The following is a 13,836-nucleotide window of genomic DNA, read 5'->3' as shown; positions in this document are numbered from 1 at the left end:
CCTCTTGTCCTGCAAGTATACATCCTATGCTAACATTAAGTAGTTAATTAGCTGCACAATTATCCTAAAAAAAGAAACTGCACAATTACAGATGCCCTAACGATCCATCCTAGGTGATTTTTGGTTCACGCGGTGTCTGGTAGCTAGTGTACGTTGCGCTGTCTTGTTCGTACCGTTGCTTGGTTACATCTTTATATATTCTACTATTCTGTAGATTAACGTACACAATTGAACTTAATAAAGCACTTGCCAAGGCCGGCCCAATGAGTCGTAACGTTCCAACAGCTTAATGTCTTGGCGAGGATCTATAAACATGCTGCCTTCCTTCTGCCCTTTGCACCAATTCTGCATTCCTTCTACTCTTCACACCAACATCTAGCCAGTGAATCAATAGAGCACGCTAGCTAGGAAATGGCAGGCGGAATTGTGACCGTGGCTAGTGCAGTGATGAACCCCCTCATCGGCAAGCTCAACGCACTCATGGGCGTCGAGTACGAAAAGTTCAAAGGGGTCAGGAAGCATGCCTCGTTCCTAGAGAAGGAACTCAGCGCCATGAACGCTGCCCTCCAGAAACTCGAGCTCATGGATGACAAGCTCGATCCAACCATCAAGGACTGGGTGGATCATGTCAGGGATATGTCCTACGACATGGAGAATTGCATTGATGATTTCATGCACGATTTTCGCGCTGATGATGCCAAGGGAGGCCTTATAGAGAAGACTGCTCAATTCATCAAGAAGTTTCGACAACGTCTTCGGACAGTCGACTGGATGGAAGAGCTCAAGGATCTTGCCTTGGAGGCAAATTCTCGGCGCGAGAGGTATAAGATTGATGAGTGGAAGCCTGTCTCTGGTTCTGTGGCTGTTGACCCTCGGCTGCGAGCGGTCTACCAGGAGGCAGCTACTCTCGTGGGCATTGATGGTCCAAGGGAGAAAGTTGCTACTTTGTTGATGGATACTCAAAAGAAACTCAAGGTGGTGTCAATTGTGGGATTCGGCGGTCTTGGTAAAACTACACTTGCCAAACAAGTGTATGACAAGACTGGCTCTCAATTCGACATCAAGGCATTCTTTTCAGTTTCACAGAGGCCTGATATAGCTGAGCTACTTAACAATTTCCAATTGAAACTAGGGATGGATGACCCCGTTTCGTCTCGCGCTCGCAAGGTTAATGACATCATTGAAGAGCTAAGGCAACATTTGAAAGATAAGAGGTATTACTTACTGTCAATGGTCGTCACTTGCCTGAGATTTTCTGTTTAGTTTGAGCTGAGTAATTGGTTAACATATGTTTTGAACTGATGTTTGTCCTTGCAAGCTGCATATTTAGTTGTTTGGTTCTTTGTGTGCTTATGATAGAAATAGAACAATTAAAAGAAATTATGTAGAAGAAAATGCATCTTTATAAAAGTTAAGGGCACTAATGGTTTATTTTCCATCCAGTGTCATAATTTCTAGGTGTTAGAGACATGCGACCCCCATGTGCCTTTAGTGAGAAGAGATTTTTCAAAGGAAGTCTTATGAATGTATGTGTGACCCGTATGTGCTAAGCTGTTTTGAAGTAAAAATATATCCAAGGTTAAACATACCCTTCATGTATTTTATGGGAAAAACATAGTTAATCACTAGATTGATGTACGTGGGCAAATTGGCATATAGCTACTAATCATTTGAGATTTCCGATTTTTTTAGTTTATTGTGTTTTTATAAATATGAATATTTGTATACAAATAACGCAACACGAATACAAACATACAACATACAGCTTAGTTGAAGTTCTGGTATATTTCACATGTAGTTCAAAAATTCCTAGAGTATATTGAAACACTTTTAATACTCCTCTAAGTCTTTATCAAAGAGAGTTCTTTTAAAAGAAAGGCTCTAGAATTCTCATGTGGTTCTTTTTTGCTAAATGATCACATGCTTTGCTATTTATTCCATTCATTATGACAATTCATAGTTTTTAAGAAAATACCCTATACCCCTTTGTCGAAAGGGTCTTTCTTATAACCTATTTTGTAAATTTTTGATGATTTCTTTCTATAATATAATCATATCATATTATAATGTAACTAACCTCTCTCCATACATTTAAAAAGGTACCTTATTGTTGTTGACGATGTGTGGGATGAATCAACATGGAAAACTATATTGTGTGCTTTTCCAGAAGATTGTAATGGAAGCAGAGTAATAGTTACAACACGAGTGGAAGGTGTGGCTAGAGCAGCCTATCATAATGACCGTGAGAGCATCTACAAATTGGAACCTCTTAGTGAAGAAAACTCAAGAAGGCTGTTATTAAATAGAGTATTTGGGTCTGTGCATGATTGTCCATCCGAACTTGAAGGCGTCATGGTTGAGATTTTGAAGAAGTGTCATGGATTGCCACTTGCAGTTATCACAATAGCTAGCCTATTAGCCGGTGAAGAAAGATCAACAAAGGGCTGGGAAAGTATTAGGGATTCTTTAGGTGCCCAATCTGCGACAAATCCTAACATGGAAGAGATGAAGAATATATTAAACCTTAGCTACATGCATCTTCCCGCTCATCTGCGGGCATGTTTTTTGTACCTTGGTATGTTTCCCGAGGACTTCGAAATCTTGACCGGTGATCTGGTTCGACAATGGATAGCTGAAGGTTTCATCAGTAGTTTGCATGCGCAAGATCTGGAGGATATTGGCAGAAGTTATTTGAATGAACTTATCAATAGAAACATGATTCAGCCTTCTGAAACAGAGGATAGGGAGGAGTGTTGCAAAGTACATGACATGATGCTCGATTTGATCCTAAGTAAGTGTGCTGAAGATAACTTTGTAAGTGTGGCGTACAATTATCAAGAGATGGCAAGACTAAATGGCTGTAAATATAAGGCTCGCCGATTATCTCTGAGGTCCACTGTTGGTGGTGGAGCAACAAATGGGCCAACTATTGATGTTGCCCTATCACAAGTTCGATCATTTACACTATTGGGGAACTCCATGTCTCCTCTTTCTTCGTTCAAGTATCTCCGGGTGTTCAGAATTGATGAAGGCCTTTCTAGGGGTGACGGGGAGACACTTGACCTCACCGCTATTAGCCAACTGTTTCAGCTGCGGTATTTGTATGTTCGGGGACAAGATTTTGTACAGCTCCCTGCTAAACTTCAAGCGCTTGTTTACTTAGAGACACTGGCCATAATTGATGCCGATATCAAGAGCATCCCCTCAGATATAGTACATTTGCCCCGCTTGTCCTTTCTTCAAATTTGCATGGAAGAAGTGTTGCCAGAATGGATTGGGGATATGACATCATTGCACACTCTGAGATTATCAAGGTACAGTTTCACCGATAAGGTCGGGGTGAATGTGATGAAGGGTTTTATTGGTCTCGGCAAGCTGACCAATCTAAGGAAAGTGCAGTTCCAAGTGGAGTGTATGAACAAGCTGGAACTTGAAGCTTTGGCCTGCTCCATTGGAAAGCTATGTAACCTGAAATATTTTAACTTATACGGGACAGGTACTGAAGTCAGTAACCAGATGGACTCATTATCCATTCGTTTCCAACATATGGAGGAATTTCACGGGACTCTATGGCGATTTCGGAGAGTTCCCATATGGATGAGTGGTCTCCATTGCCTTCGCATCCTCGAGTTGCGTGTGGAGGAGATTTCAACTGAGGAGGTTCATCTTCTTGGAAGGCTTCCGTCCCTCATGAAACTTGATTTGAGGCCATCGCATATCCCCAAAGAAAGAGCTATATTGGGCACAGGACTATTTCCGGTTCTGGAGTATTTTTTATTCGAATCTAGGGAAGACGTTATGTCATACCTGGGGTTCGAGGCGGGGGCCATGCCCAACATACAAACCCTCACTCTCGGTGTCGCGAAGTGGTGCGGCAGAGTACCCATTGGCATGGAGCACTTGTTACGCCTCCAGAAGATCAAACTGCTTCTGCTTAGCTCCGGTGATTCCATCATATCATCCACGCTCAGGCATGCCTTATCAGTGCACCCAAACCACCCTTCTGTTGAATATTAAATTAGTTTTTATTTATTTATTCCGTCGAAATACAGTTTGAATTTGTCAGATTATGTGACCAATCTAGTGTACCCTCGGTCAATTAGTGGCGGACATGCAGAGTTGGAAGCTAATTTGGCAGTTCGTAATGACGGTGGATATTATTTCCCGCTCGTAGCATATACTCCCTCCGTCCGAAAATACTTGTTATCAAAATGAATAAAAGAGGATGTATCTAGATGTATTTTAGTTTTAGATACATCCTTTTTTATCCATTTTGATGACAACTATTTTCGGACGGAGGAATACGTAGCCCTGCCAGAGAAGTCTCTCTTTTGCAAGATGTTGCAACGTATGCAGGCCCTCACGATTAAAGCGTTCGAAATCTCTTCGTATTTTTCTAGGGTAGCATCCTTCATCAGTGTGGAATGTTTTTCTTTCCTCTGTCTTCAGTACTGATTCTAAGCTATATTCAGCAGCATGGAATGGTTTGATATATATAGATGAGGAATCTCTCTCTATATATATATTGATGTTGTTGCCGGGGGATGACCTCCTTTTCGAAAAAATATATTGATGTTGTTGCGCTCACTCTGTTTGGACATTCTTGGCTGGATTGCTTTGTAAAGACTTGCTGCATGATCTTGTTGCATGCGATGTAGCATTAGTGCTATGCTCGATTGATTATGTTTGTGATGTATGCTGAACAAGGGAGCACATGCTCGATTTGCTGACACTACTGGGACTTGTTCATATATATAGTTCAGTCGAGAGAGCGCGTGTGTGTATGTATATATATGTTACCTTGATCTATTCTGTCTTGTTCTTATATATGTGACTTGTGAGCAGTGAAAAAAATAGCGCACTATAGCGTCGCTAATAGCATATTTTAAGAGCCATGTTATTTTTATCATGGCACGCTATTTTTTCATTGTTTGTGAGTGCCATGTGGCTCTCTCTACTGGAACTTATGGAAATCACAACTGCGGCCGAGTAATTCTATCTCGACCCCGGGCTACCTCTGCCATGCCATTTTGGTCGGAGGACGGACATGTGGAAGTTCATCATGTGGCTCCACCGAGGAAGATGAGACGGACACTGCCAGTGCGAGGGCTTTAACACGGTGCCCTCAAGAAGGGTACAACTTCTGGTAGCCGCCACCGTCCGATCCGGGGATCAAGTTTTCACCCAGAGCATCACGAAAGGGGTCAGAACACCGTGATGGAGCCTGCAAGGAGAAAACGACATCCACGGACGCCGCCGCGGGCGGTCAACCCAGGAACCGGGCAAGTGGTGTACCCCGGTGCTCAAACCCCTCCGTCCCATTCTTGCTCCGCCAACCACCGACAACCATGCCGCCCGAGCGGCCGTGGTTGTCCGCCCGCACCCAAGCCGCGCGATCCGCCCATGATCATCACGCCTCCCACTACCAGGGCGCCGCCCTGCACCCAGACCACCCGTGACAACACCAAAGGAGGCGGCTTTGACCAGCTCAGCCAACCACAACCACCCCCGACACCACTAGCGACCACCCCACCTCAAACATCGCCAGATCTGCGACCAAAGAGCGCTAGGCCAGGGAATGGGGGACGAGGAGGAGCGAGGCACGACCACGACCGACACCCCCTGTGGTGGCGACGAGCAGCTCGACCTCGTCGGAGCACCCGTCCCTCCTATCAGCCTCCCCACCAGAAACACCCCTCTTTCGTCCTACCACAACCACTAGCCCGGACCGTCATGAAGCCACCAACAACCGCCCGTCCGTCGGAGAAGAGGAGCAGATTAGCCGCCACTGCAGCCTAGGATGGGCCCAAGGGAGACCCTCCCGTGCCGCTCGCAGACATCCAGACATCGGGGAGGAAGGACCCGACCGGACGCAGGAGCATGCAGCACCAAATCCCGCGAGATACCTAGAGCCCGCAGCTTCCGGCGCACCGCCATCTGATGCGCCCGACGCTGCAGCGCCGCCGCCCCCGCGCAAGGCCAGCGCCTGTGCCCGATCCAGCTGTCCCGCGCCGTCCCACCATGGAAGGGCGTGGGGGAGAGGAGAGCCCCGCTGCCGCCAATGCCGGCCGGCGACGGGGGAGGAGGGATGGGGAGGGGAAGGAGGTTGAGTGGTGACGATGGTTTCCCCCCGGGCCGCGTGACTTGGGAGGAGGGAGCCCCCAAGAGCTAATAAATGGGAGATGCCTGGCGGAGCTACAACAAGGCTCAATGGGCCGTGGCCCGCCCATGGTTAAGCTACTTTTTTATAAAGCCTAGCGCACAATGCTACGCTGACCTATACCGATCTGCAAAGCAGGAACGCAGCAGCCTGATACCTTTACTCTTTACCTAATAATAATAAAGGGGCTATTGCTTCTTACCACCGTAATTTCGTCCGTTTTTTGTCTCTCCGTCGTACCCATATTATTTTCTACCGAGGTGGTACTATTCATGTGATCACGTGGCTTGCCACCCACGACTATTCCTTTGGAGCGATGCGACTCGAACGGAGCCTGCCTTGAGGGAAAGGCGCACGCTCGAACGAAGCCTACCTGAGGGAAAGGCGCATGCAGCTTGGGATGTGGCCCAACTAAGCTAGCCCACATAAAAGGCCTGGCAAAAATATAGATGTTACTTGGAATTGAACTCACGACCTCACACCTTCGCCTACCTATTGTCCACACCAACCGAGCTGGCTTGGTGCTTTGCTAAGAAGAAAAGTTTGTTTCACCTATTATTAGTCCCACATGGCGTCCTTAAATCCAATCCTACTAATTTATATAGGCCTTTCAATGTCCTGGTTATCAAGGAGTTGTCTCGGAATCAATAAGCAAAGGCTGAGATAAGGAAGCAAAGGAAGGAAGTCATACATGCACGTTGGGCCTTGAGGGAGATTAATGGAAACAAGGAAGTGTTGTTAGAGTTGTGTCGAATATTATTGTACAAGGTAGGTTACGGTTGGATTTGTGCCGGCGCCCGGGCGGCCGGGGTGCGGTATTGTAGTGGTATCAAGGGGAGGAGCGCCCGTAGTCATATGCCCTGGGGATATAGCCATATCGGTGAACCTCGTTAACAAATCTCGGTGTCGTGCTTGTGTGATTGCTTGGTCCTCGATAGATCGACGGAGCGCCTCGAATTTATTCTAATAAGTGGTATCAGAGCAAGGTTCGATCTGGGGTTGCGGTTATTGATCTAGAGAAGGAGCAGAATTCATCGAATCGGCAGCGGGAGTTCTGTTGTGTCAAAGGCAATCGGAGACGGCGTAGGTTGTGTGGTAATAATAAATTTGTTATTCATATTTCCTTATATCACGATAAATGTTTATTATTCATGCTAGAATTGTATTAAACGGAAACTTGATACATGTGTGAATACATAGACAAAACAAAGTGTCCCTAGTATGCCTCTACTAGAGTAGCTCCTTAATCAAAGATGGTTAAGTTTCCTGACCATAGACATGTGTTGTCATTTGATGAACTAGATCACATCATTAGGAGAATAATGTGATGGACAAGACCCATCCATTATCTTAGCATAATGATCGTTAAGTTTTATTGCTATTGCTTTCTTCATGACCTATACATATTCCTCTGACCATGAGATTATGCAACTCCCGAATACCGGAGGAACACCTTGTGTGCTATCAAACGTCACAACGTAACTGGGTGATTATAAAAATGCTCTACAGGTGTCTCCAAAGGTGTTTGTTGGGTTGGCATAGATCGACATTAGGATTTGTCACTCTGAGTATCAGAGAGGTATCTCTGGGCCCTCTCGGTAATGCACATCACTATAAGCCTTGCAAGCAATGTGACTAATGAGTTAGTTATGGGATGATGCATTACGGAACGAATAAAGAGACTTGCCGGTAACGAGATTGAACTAGGTATGAGGATACCGACGATTGAATCTCAGGCAAGTAACATACCGGTGACAAAGGGAATAACGTATGTTGTTATTGCAGTTTGACCGATAAAGATCTTCGTAGAATATGTAGGAACCAATATGAGCATCCAAAGTCCGCTATTGGTTATTGATCAGAGATGTGTCTCGGTCATGTCTACATAGTTCTCGAACCCGTAGGGTCCGCACGCTTAACGTTCGATGAAGATTTGTATTATGAGTTATGTGTTTTGGTGACCGAAGATTATTCGGAGTCCCGGATGAGATCACGGACATGACGAGGAGTCTCGAAATAGTCGAGAGGTAAAGATTGATATATTGGACGAAGGTATTCGGACACCGGATGGCAGGGGATCGACTTGCTATCTGATACCATGTAAGTTAGGAAGAATGGGATTGCATGCACTGATAATTTCATTGATCATACACGGGGCACATATATAGGTACAAGGGGTGCACCTGATGTCTTGTCTCCCAAGCTACGTACAAGTTATAGAGGTGGAGAGAGACGTGACAGGTGCAAAATATACAACCCAGACCTATATACGCACACACAGAGAATACATGTTCAACAATACTATATCTAGCCAAACTAAGATGAAACTGAAAAATTGATGCATGGAAACAACAAATATATTACATAGCGCATGCACTTCATCACCCAACAGCCGCCACCATTCCACGTCTGTCATGCTTTCAGCCCGCTTACATGCCCCACAATCTTCAGAGATTCCACTGCTAGAAGTAATCCCCGCTTTATTACAGACCAAAATGTCACATGTTGAAAGAAAACAAAGCAACTAACAAGACTTAGATTTCCTTGCTTGACGTGACGTATGGCTCACGTCCCAGGCAGTGGAAATCAACCGAAGTGACAGCAAACAAAATAAATAATACGTCCCCTGAAACCTCGGTATGGCCTCCAACAGCTACGAGAACTGAATTCATAATTAAAAGTTTTTCCTCAAACCTATCATCGGCGCGGTGTTGGATTTCAGCTAATGTTGTGCAACAATCATTGTTTTTTTTGTGGGTGTGCAACATTCATTGTTGCTGCGATTCTGAAAACCACATATTTCTTGCAAACGTTGAACCTGTTCTGCAGCCCTTGAGATGATGCTAGTATTCTGAAAATAGAATCAGCTCCAGTTTCTGACAATCACAAGGCCTGCCTATAGAATCTGTGGAAGTAAAAAATAAAGCATGCTATGTGTACTTTGCGTTTCTTGGTACACAAATACATTTTCTTTAGATATATAAAAAGTGAGCAATTACATTGAACAGTGTAAAAAAGAAATGAATCTTATCCATCACGTACAACATATTTAGTTACACATATGTATAAAACAGCCAACTCTTTTAGTCACCAATGTTTTCCTGTAAACCTTCCTTGGATAGTACAACAGTTACTCTTTTGACATTCTAATCTTCGGAAGATCAACATGACATTCATTTGGTTATTTTCTTTTGCCGAAGCTTCTCTATGGACGAGGATGTTGCTAGGTGACTCGGGCTTTGGCGATTTGGGCGACGCGGGCCTCCCGCCGCCGCCGCCGCCTCCAGTCTGCCTCGCCAGCGACTCCTCCCCGCCCGACCGTCGCTGTTGTCCTCGCCTGTGCCTCCCGCGCTGTCGTCGCCGGTCGCTGCCGCCCCTCCCCCGGTCAGCCTCGAGCCCTCCCGCTTCCGTTGGTCGGACATGGCTGATGACGAGGAATCCTCCCTCGATGGCGACCGCGCTGGTGCTCACCCCCTCCCATGCCCTTGGTCTCGCCACACCACCATGTACTGCCCGTGGGAGCGCCGGGGCCTCTGGCCCGCGGCTGTCGCCGCACACCCGACCGACGAGCGCCGCTCGTCTGTCCGTGGCCCAAGGCTCGGCCTAGCGGAGGGGTCATGGTAGACGCAGCCGGTCCTGGGGCGTCGCCGGTCGATCTAAGCTGGGCGCGGCCCGCTCATCCTGGCGCGCCCCGGCGTCCTCGCTGGTCCCTCCTCCTCCGCCTTCCAGGCCGCCGGCCCCCGTCGGCGTGATCGCTCCGGCGCCCCTCTCCCGCAGGTCTCTGTTCAGGCCATTCATTGCGGCCTTTGGCACTTCGGCTCTCTGATTCCGGGCGGCCCTTCCTCCCTGGCGACTCTGTCCCACCCTGCTTGGCGCTCCTGACCCGACGACGGCAGCTGTTCGTCGAGGGGAAACCCTCCGAGCTGGCGCTACCCCCCGCTCGCTGCCCCCTGCGCTGGAAGGCCAGGGCCTGTTGGGCCGCGACCCATCTCCGGCCTGCCCCCGCCCCCCTCACTGGTGGGTTGGGCCTGGTGGGCCGACCCTCCCCCTGCCCCCCTATGCCCTAGGCCCAGCGCGCAAGCGAAATGGATTTGGCCTCCTGGTGGCTTCCCGTTCCCCCACTCCCCCCGCAGCCGCATCTCCCTCCTCGTCGCCTCGGCTGTCCACTACTACTCGCCCATCTGCCGCCACCGTCCCTCCTCCTGCCGATCTCCCGCCCCTTCTTCCCTCCCCGGCCATGGCCCGGGAGTGGGAGGACAGAGAGGCCCACCACAAGCGACGCTTTGACGACCGGCGGGACCCTCCCCGTCCCCTCCCCCAATGCTCTCCGTCGGGAGGACGACATCCGCCGTGAGCTACGGGATCGGGATGGGCATCGGGACGACCGCCGCTCCCTTGGTCGCTCTGATCGCCGTGGGGCTTCCCGCTCTCCCCCTCCCACGTCCGGGGAATGGCGGACGGCGCGTCGCTGTTCCCCTTCTCCCGCTCATCGCCGGGGCCGCAGCCCATCTCCGCTCCGCTCCTCCCGCTCTTCCCTTCCTCGCCCCTGGCTCCTTCGGCTGCCGTGCCGCCTCGGAAGTACGTCCCTCCCCACGCCTCGGCTGCTACTTTGCAAGCCGGCGCTGTTGCCGGGGCCGGCCAGGTCAAAGGCCGCTAGGGGCAGGGGCGCAAGAAGAAGCGTCGCCTGGGCCGGGCTCCCGTCTCCCAGGCCGTGGCTGCCTCGGGTTCCGCCGGTGCTTCGGGGCCCGTCTTCGGCCTTCCCTCGCCGCCTTTCTTCAACTGTGGGGAGGTCGGCCATGTTGAAGTCAACTGCTCCAACCCGTCGTGCTGCTACATATGCAAGGATCCGGGCCACCCCGCCCTTCTTTACCTAGACAGGCCATTGACCGACGAGCTTCAGATGTACGGGCATGGGATCGAGGGGTTGGGTTTCTTCCATATTGAGCTTCCCGACGTTGCTCCACCCACCCCCTCCCTCCAGGCGATTGTGACGGTGGTAGATGGTGTGGCCTCGCCCGAGATGATCGAGGCCGAGCTCAACCAGCTATACCACCGTCAGTGGGACTAGCAGGTCACCCCGACCTCCGGGACCTAGTTCTTCGTGATCTTTCCCGACGCTCTCAGCCACGGCTACACTACACGCAGTGATCAGATCACCCTTGCCCTCAACAAGATCGTCGTCGACATCTCCGAGCCGATTCTGGACGCAAAGGCGGTGGTTGTCCTTGACACGGCTAGGATCCTCATCGCCGGTCTCCCGGACGTTGCAAGATCTGAGCACGTCATCCGCCAGATGTCTCAGATCCTCGGCAAGGTGGTGGTTGTGGACGAGCTCTCCCTCCGTAAAGAGGAGGTCCGGGTCAAGGTCAAGTGGCTGGACTCCACCAAGCTCCGTGCTACCGTCCGGGTGTTCTTCAACGACCAGGGCTTCGATCTCAGGATTGCACCTGAGCCCCCCAACCACGTGGGACGTCCTCGCTTCTCGAACGACGGCCACCCTGGTGGTAACCCCGGTGCCGGTGGGGACTACCATGGCCGCCACCACCACCGCTCCGCCCATACGGATGATGAGGCGTCTGACGACAGCCGCTCCCGGTCCCCGTTGCCCGACCCTCAGGCGCCTTACTTGGGTCGTGGGGGTCGGCAAGTCGGGCTGGCTCCCTCGGCCCCGCTGGTGGCCTCCCTCGCGCTCTCTGCGGGCTCCCTGGCCGGGCCGTCTGTCGAGAGTGACACGTCCAGCATCGGGATGGCGTTCATCCCCGCCTCCTCCCCGCGCTCCCCGACTAGCCCACCTGCGGCTCCTGCTTCGGCCACCCCGATGACCTTGCCCCCCCGCTCCTCCCCTTTGTCGCGGGGCCTGAGGCCGTGGTCGCCCTGCAGCCAGCCCCGATGCCGGTTGTGGTTCCCCTCGCGGCCGTCATGCCGCCCCCGCCGTGGACTCCCTCCGTCCCCTCCGCTGGGGTGATCCCGGACCCCCCCCCCCCCGCCGCCCCTGACGACGCTCCGTCGTCCGCGCCTCTGCTCCTCGGCTATGCCGGGATGGAGCCCGGCCGGCCTCCCCATCGGCTCCGGATGCGGGCGTGGAGACGAGGGTGAGCACTCCAGTGGCCGACCACCCTCCCCCCACGGACCGCAGCCTACTCCCTGTGTGGCTGGTCGACCTCCTCCCCGGTGACGGCCTCCCACTGCAGCGATTGGCTCGACGCTGCCCGGCCAGACAGTAGCCCAGCTTTGCCCATCCCTAAGCGGGCGGAGCTCCGGGCCGCAGCTCAGAATCTAGAGCCAGCTTTGGCGGCCACTTAGCCGCCCCCAGGACCGTGACGCCATCTCTGCCTTCATCGCTGACCTTTGCTCGTTGGTTGTCTGCTTGTCGCCGCCGCCTCCTCCTCCCCCCCCCCCCCCCCCGAGCCAGATTAGGGAACGGGAGAGTTCTCCGGCCTCTTTTTTATTTTTTTTATTTTTCTTTGGGCTTGTTGAGCTGTGCCCTCAGCGAAACCTCTTGTACTTCTTGTTGTGAGACTTGGGTGTGTGTGGTGTGAACCTTTGTGTACTCGGTGCTTTGTGGCGGTTTGCTTTATTTATAAAGCGGGCCGAAAGCCTTTTTCGGTGAAGCTTCTCTATGACCTCGTCTGATGTGTGATTTGGCGAGGAAGCGTGGGTAGCCAAGCAGAAAACAATGACGACCTGTCATGGCGTGGACACCACGGCACTTCCACTCGCAGAATAAGAACGAGCAAGGCGGTCCTGACTTTGATGAGATCATGGACAAGCCTTGCGACTGCTGGAATATTAGGAAAATTCATGATTAATTTTATTAAATAATTCATGACTAATTAGCATGTAAAGCTCTAGCATACTAGATGACCGAAACAACACCATCACACATGCAACATCTATCATAATTAGAGACAAGAGAAGATCACGGTGCATGTACTGATCGTTCCTGGATGAAGTAGTTGTGGCTGTTGTAGGGCGGCGATGTTATTGATGATGATGTTGGTGGTGACGACGGCGCATAGCAGCGCCAAAACTTGGTGGAAGACGTCCTGTCTTGACGATTTTGAGCAGTCGCGCGGAGCGCTTCCCAAAAACCATATTCGCCCTCCCCTGGTGCAGGATCACAAGGGTGAGATATTTCTGAGACCTGCTCTCCCTTTCGTCAGTGCACATCCGTGTTCGGGATGGAGTGGACTACGGTGGCGACGCAAGTGCGACAGGAGGACCAAGTTGTGCCCCTGCAAGGCAACAGACCATTCACGCGCATGTCACATGCACGCGCCATCGTAGGTCGAGCCAGACCAGACGCTTCAAGCACCACGGAAACTCCATGGCACCCACTCGCCTACTATGATGGGCCAGCCCATGTAGATTTGGCATTTTATTTCCCCATGGTTCGCTAGATAGCATTTGAAAAGAAAAATATAAACGAAAACAAACTCAAAAAAGGGGAAAATGTGAATTGAAAAAATTTCACAGATATTTTAAAAAGTTCATAAATTTGAAAAAAAGTTCATTGATTTTAAAAAGTTCATGAATTTTTTAAAAAAAGTTCATCAAATTTGAAAACATTTTGTTGAATTTTAAAAAGTTATCAAATTTTAGAAAAAGATCATTGATTTTTTATAAAATTTCACGAAATTTCTAAAAAATTCATCGTATTTAAAAAAAATTAACTG

At 50.2% G+C, this 13,836-nt stretch overlaps 2 protein-coding genes across 2 annotated transcripts; both read left to right on the top strand.

Annotated features, from left to right (window-relative positions):
• Window positions 1–229: 229 nt before the first annotated feature.
• On the top strand, window positions 230–4,017 carry LOC125540291 (disease resistance protein RGA5-like). The gene is made up of 2 exons (XM_048703899.2): window positions 230–1,214; window positions 2,100–4,017. Exons 1-2 carry the CDS (start codon window positions 412–414, stop codon window positions 4,015–4,017), a joined length of 2,721 nt encoding a protein of 906 aa, XP_048559856.1. The 5' UTR covers window positions 230–411.
• Window positions 4,018–10,610: 6,593 nt separating this feature from the next.
• Window positions 10,611–12,125, top strand: LOC147993103 (uncharacterized). The gene is given in 2 exon segments (XM_087539223.1): window positions 10,611–10,802; window positions 10,869–12,125. Coding segments are annotated over 2 exon segments (1,449 nt in total).
• The last annotated feature ends 1,711 nt before the right edge of the window (window positions 12,126–13,836 follow it).

The sequence above is a fragment of the Triticum urartu genome, chromosome 1A (assembly GCF_056163025.1).
Source record: "Triticum urartu cultivar PI428250 chromosome 1A, HENAU_Tu73, whole genome shotgun sequence".
Lineage (NCBI taxonomy): Eukaryota > Viridiplantae > Streptophyta > Magnoliopsida > Poales > Poaceae > Triticum > Triticum urartu.
This window is presented reverse-complemented; position numbering and strand designations above follow the sequence as displayed.